The 10593-nt window shown below is 37.4% G+C and overlaps 4 protein-coding genes across 5 annotated transcripts in view; 1 reads left to right on the top strand and 3 right to left on the bottom strand.

Annotated features, from left to right (window-relative positions):
• LOC104705884 (F-box/LRR-repeat/kelch-repeat protein At1g09650-like) lies at window positions 1-921 on the top strand. Its single transcript, XM_019228649.1, has one exon. The coding sequence runs from the start codon at window positions 1-3 to the stop codon at window positions 919-921; it is 921 nt and encodes a 306-aa protein (XP_019084194.1).
• Window positions 2380-4476, bottom strand: LOC104705882 (S-adenosylmethionine decarboxylase proenzyme 2-like). The gene is made up of 3 exons (XM_010421974.2): window positions 4371-4476; window positions 4188-4269; window positions 2380-3945 (listed from the first exon to the last, which is right to left on the bottom strand). The coding sequence occupies exon 3, from the start codon at window positions 3650-3652 to the stop codon at window positions 2558-2560; it is 1095 nt and encodes a 364-aa protein (XP_010420276.1). The 5' UTR covers window positions 3653-3945; window positions 4188-4269; window positions 4371-4476; the 3' UTR covers window positions 2380-2557.
• On the bottom strand, window positions 6218-9629 carry LOC104705879 (EVI5-like protein). Of its 2 annotated transcripts, none has more exons than XM_019228284.1 (8): window positions 9386-9629; window positions 8881-9038; window positions 8610-8805; window positions 8338-8508; window positions 8141-8257; window positions 7622-7819; window positions 7383-7541; window positions 6218-7277 (listed from the first exon to the last, which is right to left on the bottom strand). In XM_019228284.1, the coding sequence occupies exons 2-8, from the start codon at window positions 9027-9029 to the stop codon at window positions 7191-7193; spliced, it is 1077 nt and encodes a 358-aa protein (XP_019083829.1). In that variant the 5' UTR covers window positions 9030-9038; window positions 9386-9629; the 3' UTR covers window positions 6218-7190. The 2 variants fall into 2 exon arrangements, with proteins under 2 accessions (XP_019083829.1, XP_010420275.1); XM_010421973.2 differs by having other exon boundaries at window positions 9489-9629.
• LOC104709159 (structural maintenance of chromosomes protein 5-like) overlaps window positions 9701-10593 on the bottom strand; it is a 5121-nt gene continuing 4228 nt past the window's right edge. Inside the window, exons 3-5 of the mRNA XM_010425814.1 lie at window positions 10248-10589; window positions 10098-10170; window positions 9701-9993 (exon numbers count right to left, since the gene is read on the bottom strand). Of these exons, the coding sequence (XP_010424116.1) occupies window positions 9825-9993; window positions 10098-10170; window positions 10248-10589 (584 nt within the window). The 3' untranslated portion in view covers window positions 9701-9824. The remainder of the gene's footprint in view (window positions 9994-10097; window positions 10171-10247; window positions 10590-10593) is intronic.

The following is a 10593-nucleotide window of genomic DNA, read 5'->3' as shown; positions in this document are numbered from 1 at the left end:
ATGGTGTCCGAACGAGCCTACCAGCTGGGAACTGACACCCTAAGAACCCTGGTGTTGGGACGTTCATCCCCATCGGTCAAGATCCCTACTCCTTGGGAGGAGACGGACAAGACGTCACTCTCCTATTGTGTTTCCCATAATAGCTGTGACGGTCTCCTCTGCCTCTTTCATCCCTGCAAATCTTTTGTGTTCAACCCCGCCACTAGATGGTATCGGGCTCTTCCTCGCTGTAACTCTCACCAACCCTATCATCAAACTCTCTCTACGCTTGGATTCGGTAAAGACATATTCACGAGCACATACAAGCCCGTTTGGTTATACAACTCTTTAGAATTAGGCCTAGAAAACGCTACCACATGCCAAGTTTTTGACTTTACCACCAACGCTTGGAGGTATGTCACTCCATCTGCTCCTTACCGCGTTCTTGCTCCCGTTAAGCCTGTGTTTGTTGATGGGTCGCTTTATTGGTTAACCGACTGCAAAGAAACCAAAGTTGTATCTTTCGATCTTCACACCGAAGCTTTTCAAGTCATCTCTAAAGCTCATTTTCTCAATTTCTCCGATCCTTACAAGGTGTTCATGTGCAACCTCGACAACCGCTTGTGTGTATCCGAGATGAAGTGGCCCAACCAAATGATATCGATATGGTCGTTCAGTTCAAGCAACAAGACATGGGACAAAACGTATTCCATAAACCTGGATTTATTTGTTGTTTGGCATGGACATGGACGTAATGGTATCCCAAATTACCCAATAAGTTACGTTCTCATGCCACTAGCAATTCTGAAGAAGAAGAAGTTGTTGTTTTATGATCCTGTGATAACTCAACAACTATTTCTTACACGTGTTTCCGAAATCAAACAAGATGAAGTTGCTTTCTCCGGTAGATCCACTGGAGTTCCTGTTTTTTTATTTTCCTAGTTTAATCTCTATTTTATATGTTTGGTTAGTGACAATGCCATAATAATGTAACATTTGCTTCTTCCATTAACTAATTGTTTCTCCAAGTTTTGGAAACGCTCAAACCATCTTGCAACTTTAGCAACAACATTGATGGTGAATTCCTTATTTGATTGCTAATTTTTTATTCGAATCAGTTCTACGTTTATCAATGGTTTACTTCCCCAACCCGTCTAATTTGAGGATTCCAATTGTAAAATTTTGCGGACATCAAGCGATAGCTATATCGGCTTAAATAAAGAAGTTTACGTTGAGATTGTTTTATGCCTCTGATAGATATCAGACACCCAAATGTAGAGAGGTATGTAAAAAATTTGCTTTGGTAAGAATGTGTTAAAATTTTTGCCTTGATAACTAGTTCTTTACTCAGCAACAATGTGGGTTCACCTTTTAAATAGAGAGAATATATATTGAAATCATTATCTATCTTTACCAAGAACGCAACGTGGGGTTTGGGTTAGGCGTATGCTCGTATTCGTAGTAGTTCCACTCTGTTTCTGTCGTGTTGTTGAGCTCAAATTTTGATTTATGTTTACTTATGGTTAGGTTGCAAAGCAACGGCTAGAACAGGTTATTAGTCTAGCTGGGAAGAAGGATTTTTTTCAGGATTTAAAATCTGACCCTCCTCAAATTACTGATATAATCTCTAGTAAATTGTCTCTACTCAACAAGTGTGCTTTTATGATCATACAATGTCCTTGTTTGTTCTTAACTTCATGCGCTACTTCTTCTTTCTTAGTAATCCAGAAGTCGAATCTCTAACTCGTTTCTTTTTTAATGCTTTGCTCCCTGCAGATCCAGAGTCTGAAATCAGTCCACGAAGCTTTTGATCATCCTGTGGCTTTATTAAATGGGTTTTAGAAAATCATTGTTGTTATCTGTCTCATAGAATTTTCTGTTGACAACCAAATAATTTGAAATGTGCTTGGTGTCTTGGTTGTTTCATCAAAAGACGAAGAACCTATAAAACAAATTTGTACATCTTTTCAACTCCAATAGATTTTATCTAATGATGGTGCAATGGACCCCAAATATTTAGTTGTTCCTTATCCCCCCGCCCCTAGTTTACGATATGATTTTCGTCATAATTTTTGTAGGTGTCAAAATGTAATTGTTTTAGTTGTCTGGATGCTAATTCTTCTGTATAACGTCTAAAATTCTGTCTGAGATGACAGGTCAATTTGGAAATAATGAAACCAACTTAATTTGCACTAATTCATCTAAAGAGGGGAACATGAAACATCAGGCTAATCCTTGGCTTCAATCTTTATTCTCTCTTAGAGATTAATATTAGAGTATGTTGCTCTTTTTACTAGAGAAGGTTGTTATGAGATTAATATTAGAGAAAACAAAACAAAGGTGTTATGTGTTATGAGATTAATAACAAAGAAAGTTACATTTTTTTATAAGACACAAAAATCATGAAAATGATCATAATAATGATATATATTTTCATAAAACTTGATCATCCGAATTCACATAGACCAGACACAATCACTGGTTTAGGGGAAATAACAGAAGAAGAAAAAATATCCATAACACATTCTTATTCGGGATAACAAAGTAAGAAAACTTGAGCTTATTACAAGATTCCCCCTTATTCCTTCTCGTCATCGCTGTTGTTGCAGCTACTGTTGCTGCTCCACTCACATTTCAAGGTAGATCTCGGAGAACCGCAATACTTTCCTAGCTTCTCAAACTTCTGATACATCATTGTTCCTCTCTCTTCTCCTAGAGACTCCATTGTCAACTTACTGCATCCGTAATCGTCTAGGTCCACAGAGAGACCTGAGTTGTACCCCTGCTGTGCGACGCTACAGTGTACAGCTACTGAGAATTGCTTTGGCTCGAAGCATGTTAGCACCTTAGAGACCAGGTGGCTCAAGTCCATGGTTGTGAAATCGTACCCCACTGCTTCAAAGCTAGCGTAACTGAAACCATCTTCTGGAGTGACATGGATGGTGGAGATGGCATCACCTTCGATGCTGTTCATCGAGTAGCCACATGGCTCAAACTCAAAGTCACAGATTTGGGATTGAGGAAGTATCTTCCTGATGCCAGAGTTATCAGTCATTGAACCAGCCGAGCTTGATTCGTTCTTGTAGAACACAGATGCCTTGTCTTTGTCCAGACCAGTCATACACATCTCGAGCGTGTACACATTGTTGTTGTTGTTGTTGGCCTTCTCGACAGATGCAGAGTAAACATGCCACTTCTTGGTTTCATCATCCTTGCCCATCAAGTATGCAACACTGCTCAAACCCAGCTTAACAAAGTGACCGTCAAGAACAGAGACTTCTTCAGAGAAGTTACGGTGAGGGAATGGTTGGCCTCCAGGACAGAGGAAGCTTCCACGAGTGTACCTCACTGCCTTGACCTCAAGAGAGAGCTCAGCGGCTAACCTCAAGAGTGGCTCAACAGAGAGGAGGAGCTTAGTAGTGCCGCAAGTCTTGATAACGATCTTGTAAGGGAAGATAAAGAGACTGGACTCAGAGAGAACATAAGAGTCGAGCTGATCGTTGGAGAGAGATGAAACGATCGTGCACTCAGCAGGTTGGAGAATCTCATCGATCTGAGACTTGGCTAAAGCACGGAGCCCTTTGCCTTGAGTGTCAAGAAAGAGACCAGGCTCAAAGAAAGTAACTTCAAGCCGCTTCTCGTAGCCTTCGAATCCGATTGCAGACATGGCCATCACGGATTGTTCTTGTTGTTGAGTGGACGAGAACGAGAGGATATGGGAACCAGAGCTGTGAGAGAATAAAGAGATTGTTGTTGTAATTTGAAAGCAATGGAGGAGATGGACTAGTACTCAGGATGGCCTCTTAGCGCAGTTGGAGTAGACAGAAGATTTGAATTTCTTGATTCCACCGAAAGGACGAACGTCTTCAATGCTGTAACCGAGGGGTGCTTCGTAAAATAAGGAACTAGTGCTTGAATTCTTATTACCAGCTTTCGATTCCATCATAATCTCATTCACGCTTTTTGCTGTAACTTTACAAAACAAAAATAACCAAAGTTAGATTGAATCTTAACCAAGAAGATACAAAAACAATACTATAATATAGAGAGCATCATTAACATAATCAGATTAATATTGTTTCAACAAATCCAGATATCTCACAACATTATTTCATCAGATCTATGTAACAACAAACCAGAAAGAGTCACGATCTAATTAAAAAAAAAGGGAACAACAAAGATGGGTTCATCGGTTAGAGAGGACTTACATGTATAAGAATATTGAAAACGATCCGGAGTTTTGTAGTATCTTCTTCTATTGAATCCAAGATATTATAACGAAAACGAAACCTGAGAAAACAAATAAAACGCAACAAGATTAATCAGGCTGAACAAGATGATATATAAACAAAGAAACAGATCTCTAATATAAAAGGTTAAAAGAAACAAACCTTAATAAGGTGATTGATTGAGGGGAAAAAAAAACTCGAAACCCTAGAGATTGAGAGATGATTTTTTGGAGACGAGTTTGAGAGAGAGATGATATTGTAGAGAAGAAATAGATGGTGTAGAGGACTTGTTTATATAGTGTCAAGCCCAGATGCGTTGTGAGGCTACTAGGGCTCGGCACTAATTACGATTTTACCCTTATAAGAGTTCTTTGACCAAAATAGCCTTTTACCCCTTCTTTATGTGGAAATAATATTAAAGGTGCGAGATTCGCGATGATTCTTGACCACAAATCCAATAAAAGCAATAAATCTTTTCTTATTTTGTTTTAAATGCTATTTATGGACAATATAAATAATTTTAATTGGGATTTAAAATAGAATCTGTTAGGTGTGGGGCACAAACGAACAAAGCAGCCACGTTATAAGGCTTTTGATACTCACAACGATTTCTGACCACGAAAAAGATAACATCGAATCTCGTCGTTTTATTTTTAAGTAATTAATATTGTTTTTTTGTCAATTACGTGTTAGATCTTCGAGATAGGCTAAGCCACAAAAACACTGTAGCCAATAAAATGAGAACACGTGTATATATGTCCGAGACGACACGTTTAAAGAGTTTTCGATACTCACAAGAAAGAGACAAAACAAGAGTTGTGTGGGGTTCGTGAGCTTTGCTTTTTAATGGGTAGAGTGGGGCCCAGAGCATCAAATACTCTTTCCTCGTTCTTTCTTTCTCACCATCTCCGTGACTCATCCGCTAACAAAAGTAAAGCTCAATATACACTTTTCCCAACAAAAAAAAAACAGAGTAAACAAACAGAGAAAACAAGATTAGTCTCCCAAATTCAGTTAACCTAAAATAATTAAAAAAGTGATGGCCAACTAACGCTTTTTTATCCCTTAATTTCATTAGTTTACTAACGCTTTTATAAAACATATTCAGAGAAAAAAAAATAGTACTAGCATTTACATCTATTATCAAATTAGGATACTCATGTCATCATCATATAGTACATTTTATTAAAACTTGAGTGTTTGACAAAAAGCTAATTAATGATTCTACTTCTACACAATATATTGATATATGTACGTAGGTAGAACTGTTCCTTGTAGTTCAAGTGGTATTAATGATTCGGTTCTAGTAATTGATGATATTATCATTTGCAGTAGGTTTCGAAATCTCAAGTACATCTTATAGTGTTGTGTAACATGCCATAAGATATCATCTATACAAATTTAATGGAAAAAAAAACTATGTATATATGCTTTTGTAAGCGACTGTGAAAGGTATTTGCTTACATTTAGAATACTCATAGATTTGGGCACAAGGACATTGGTTTGATGTCGAAAACACCCTCCAGTAACAGAATCCTTGTCAAACTTGTGAAGAAAAGCTACAGAAAACATTATACATGTCAGGTTACTTAAGCTAAATCTTTCAAGGTTTTTGTTAAATGTATATCTTCTTACTATTGTTTTACGGCCTGAACTATCAACTATGTGTGAAAGATGTAACGTTCACGACCCGTGAAGGAAGGAACATTGTTGTTTTTCAGAAGTGGCAAAAGAAGTTTTGTCAAATAGAATGGACCAAGGGAATTTTGAATCTAAAAAAAAAAAAACATACTTATTTCTACAAAGCAAAAACAAAAAGATAGTAATAACCTCTGAAAGACGCTGAGAGGACCATCCAAGTGAGAAAAATCAAGAAAGATTGATGGCATTAGTTCAATGAGGACTAAAAAGAAGAAATATGGTTCGTGTGATGAAACCAATGTGACATTCTAATGTCTAGTTAAGCCCAGAAGTAGCCTGAAATCAAAATCCATAGACACAAAACGAAAAACAAAACAAGTCTATAATTAAAACTGGAGGCATTACATCATGCCATAATCAAAGCAATGATTCACACAACCAGTGATAACATAACACAAGTGTGAAGTTTTGATGCAACAAGAATAGGTAAGCAAATTGCGAGTAAACATATTACTTCATTTACACCAGTGATAACACAAATGGCTTTCGAAGATCCATTATGTGGATAGATGGAGCCAGAAATGGAAGTAGATTTTGAGCCAAAAATCCTTGCTCTAAGCAATTGAAAGTCAGAAGAAACAAGACAGATACTCCAAAACAGAACCATCCTCCAGAATTCAGATGAACATACAAAACGAAAAGCCTCCTTTACCTCTTTCATCATCTTCTGAAAATTCATATCAAAATTGAGTTGAGCAATTACCATCAATGTATACTACTTTGCATATATCTGACAAAAACCAACCAGAGATCCAAAATGAATCAGAAAACTGCAAAGACTTGAATCAAAACTCTAGAAACTTGAAGGAAAACGTGTAGGGGTTGCTGCATTTATTTATAAGTGTTTATTAAAAGGTTTGTGCGTGACACTAACGTTATCTTCGCCTTAATCAGATCAACCACACTGGATTGAAAGAGACAGTAAGGATTTGGATTTGAGATAGACATCACCAATATCACAACAAAAGTCACACATGTGAAAAGACGTAATACTTTTTTTTTTTCAAAACAAGAGATAATTCAGAGCAATATGTGCAACGGACTTTGAGAAATGTTTCTTCTAGATCCAAGCTTGAGTTTTCTATTAACAATTTGTTTTTTCTTTTAAAAAAAAAAAAGTTAATTTCAGTTATATGCCCCCAATTCCCAAAAGAAAGACTTATATTGTTTTCACACATGAGGGTGTCTATAAACGAAGATAAAAAATTGCATCAAAAAAAAAGAATGAGAAGAATCTTGGTGAATCGGTTTCGGTTTGATTCGGTTGAAGAAGATCAAACCCTATAGTTGAACCGGTTTGGCCGTTTGAGCCTGTTTAGCTACAGCCTTCTCACTCTCCTGATTCATTTCTTCCAAACGCTTTGCTACCTGGATGAGATTCATAACAAAAACAGACAGTGACACAGAGCTTCAGTTTCAAGTATCTAAAGGAGATAGCTTTTTAGTGTATACGAGTAGGAAAGAGAGAAGAACCTTAATGGAATAAGCCAGTGGAAGCAAAGTATCAGGATCCATGGCATCTTCAGGGAAATTCCTCAGAGCATGCATGAGTTCCTCAAACGGCAATTTCAACAAATCATCATGGCAATACTTCAACAATGCTAAACCAACTTTAAACACAACGTTCACACCCTGTACCGACAAACAAAACAAAGATATGATACATTTTTGAAAGAGACTTTTGATACTGTAAGATGTTGAATGTGAATTACCTCGGCTAGAAACACATCCCAAATTCGTAGAGCCGCAGGGAAAGGAACTGAATACGAAAAGACAGTTATGAACCATTGACTTGCATACATACTCGGATTGATCATTTCTTGAGTGAAATGTTCTCCTAGTTTCGGCATTAGCTCCCTTACCAACTGATCAAACTGTAATAGATATTGCTGTACAAGAGGAAGCCCTGCCTACATTTACACAAATCAAATACATATCATATTATTAAAATCGCTGAGGAATTGATATTCTGATTTCAAGCATAATGTTCCAAAGAATACTATCACAACTTCAGGTGAGAAGCATTGACAGAGAATTGAACCGCTAATCATGAAGACTCTAATCATAAACTTACTAATTCATGAAGGAAAGGATTTTTTAATTATTTGACTTTAAGTCATTTTCTTACTACCCCTCAATCAATTAAAGCGGCTCGATCGTTTTCAAACTACCGTAATTCAAGAGGCAAGTAGCTACAACATTGGTATCTTCTAGAGTAAAGATGGACTCACCTGATACAATCCTTCCATTGGGGAGTGAACAGCTCCTTTGAGTAATGCAACTAACAACCAGAAGGCATCTTCTTCGCTCATATAAAGAAGCAACAAACCGGCTACAAAACCCATTCCCTGCAAATTGTGTTTAGAACCATAAGTCTTTAGTATCATCTCAGGGAAACAAGAGGAAAAGACCAAATTTCTAGACAGACCTGAACGTATCCAACATCTCTGTCATAAACAGAGTATGCTTTTAGAACATTGTATAAGGATCTTTGGCCTGGTCCATGTCTCTTCTGGAAGAAAACATGTGATGGGAAAGTACGGGAGATATCCCTAATGATATCAAGTTCTGATGCTGATGTCTCATAAATCACCAGTTGCTATAATGAAATCAAGAGTAATTATCAGTTTTTTTTTTCCCTCAGCAATGAAGCCAAAGAAAAGGAAACGTATCAAAGACACACAAGGAGATGATAGTTACCACATAAACACCAGGATTCATAAGCAAAAGGTCTCGGCTTCCGGAGATCAATTGCCAGACAAGACCCCTTAAGCAATCAGGGATCCCTTTTCGAATTCGCCTCTTGACAACATGAGGTTTTCTCCTAACGTAATGCTTCCAGTCACTACCTCCAGTTCCAATCATCTTCCTCCATTTTGTCACTCTTCTCTCCTCCCTAAAGAATTTAGCATCCATGGTCAAGTAACTGATTCTCAAAAACAACAAGAAGATATTTTTCAATGAGACATACTTGTCATATGAACTAGATGATGATCTAGTCTTGGTGAAACGATGAGGAGAAGAATTGCCATGTTCCTGCTTAAGAAACCCAAATCTATCAACCGGTACAACCAGAGGGACTGGTCCTAGTTCACTGTCATCTGTTATTTTTCTCTCCATTTAACGAACCTGAAAAAGACCAACATACTCAACATCTCTTAATATCCCCAACATTGTATGGAATCAGACCTAAAAGCTTTCCTCAAAACTCAGATCATCATCTAAGATCCCGGAGCTTTGATCTCATTTGCAGAAAAACGCAATCAGCAAAGTAATTAAAGGGCTTTGTAGATACAATTCGATCCATAGAGCAGCACCAAAAACGTAAACAGCAGGAAAATGCTGAAGAAGAGATAACTACATATATATACGCAATGGTAATCAGTTCTTTCTTTCTACTAGAGAAGAAGACAACAACGATCCAGAAAATTAAAACTAAAAGATCGACACTTTATCAGAGAAAATTCGAAACCCACCAACATTCCGGTGTCAGATCAAAGAGGGTCGTATCCAAATCCTTAACTTTCTAAATCAACATAGACGCCTACTCTAAAATTTCCACAGCAGTAAAATTGATACCTGAAGAACAATGGAGCGATGAAATTGAGATGACTTAAAAGGAAGGAACTTGGAAAAGAGGAAGGGAGACGTTGGAGATCACATCGATCACTCTTACGCGTGATTTTATCACGTTCGTTCCAGTTATATAATTTGTTAAAAAACAAAAAAAAGTTTCAGAATTTATCGCCATGGAACTTTTTACTTTTTCCAGAGAAAATGTAAAACCAAAAAAAACAAAACACGAATTCGGTTCAGATTCAGTCTGGTCTGACCGGCTGGTTTAACAGCATAATAATACAAATCCTAAGTAAATACATTTGTTTTTCGATAACCGAAACTAGAAAGATGATGAAGTTAAGAGCATTGACTAGCTTCGTTTCGTCTCATGAGATTGCCCCAACTGCCACCAAAGCTCCAAACTTTTGAAGGCTGCTCGATCCAAGGACCGTTCATGATGTTCAGAATGCTACATGCTTCACTGTATTCTAGCTCCGGCAAGAGTTTTGGGGTCAGTAAGAAGCACCTATATACAAGAAAAAAGACCACACATTGTTTGTTACTTTTTCAACACAGAAATTTCAAAGCTTGAGAGCAATTTCCAAGGTTATTTGCAAAAGGACAACTTACTGTGGTGTGTTTGGTTGGCTTGCAGCTCTAACTAATTGTTGAAACATCTTCCTTTCGTTTATAGGATCCATACCTGCAGAAGCAATCACAGATTTAAGAAATTCTATTTGATGTTTCTTAAAGTAAACGAAGCATTACTACACTTTTTACCTTGATTAATCTCGTCAACAACCCTGAAAGGACAGTTGGTCAGATCTTGAAGAGAGACGAGGTAAAGGATTGTTGAGACAGAACGTTCTCCTCCAGATTGGTGGTGAGAACTCAGAACCTGTAGTTTCCCTGACTCCCTGAATTTCACTTTGATATGTATTCCGTATTGATCAAAGTCGGTGTCACGCTCATCCAATGAAACTTCTCCTGCAACTGCCATTTCTTGAAAGTTGTGGCTGAAAGTTTCATTTATCTGACGAACAAGCTGTCTCAATGTTGGAAGCCATTTCTCCTTTAGCGAATCGATATCTTTCAAGCATTTGCTCAGATCTCTTTTATCAGCTTC

Source organism: Camelina sativa, chromosome 8 (genome assembly GCF_000633955.1).
Source record: "Camelina sativa cultivar DH55 chromosome 8, Cs, whole genome shotgun sequence".
In the NCBI taxonomy this organism is placed as follows: Eukaryota; Viridiplantae; Streptophyta; class Magnoliopsida; order Brassicales; family Brassicaceae; genus Camelina; species Camelina sativa.
Note: the sequence above shows the minus strand (reverse complement) of the source record. Positions and strands in the feature narration are given on the sequence as shown.

What these genes read in the sequence shown, in the direction of transcription:
- LOC104705879 (XM_019228284.1), bottom strand. Translation starts at nt 9,029, where the DNA reads ATGGAGAGAAAAATAACAGATGACAGTGAACTAGGACCAGTCCCTCTG. An exon ending in TGAATCCTGGTGTTTATGTG is followed by an intron (nt 8,509 to 8,609) that starts GTAACTATCATC and finishes ATTTCATTATAG; the next exon opens with CAACTGGTGATTTATGAGAC. An exon ending in CACTGGCTTATTCCATTAAG is followed by an intron (nt 7,278 to 7,382) that starts GTTCTTCTCTCT and finishes AATCTCATCCAG; the next exon opens with GTAGCAAAGCGTTTGGAAGA.
- LOC104705884 (XM_019228649.1), top strand. Translation starts at nt 1, where the DNA reads ATGGTGTCCGAACGAGCCTACCAGCTGGGAACTGACACCCTAAGAACC.
- LOC104705882 (XM_010421974.2), bottom strand. Translation starts at nt 3,652, where the DNA reads ATGGCCATGTCTGCAATCGGATTCGAAGGCTACGAGAAGCGGCTTGAA.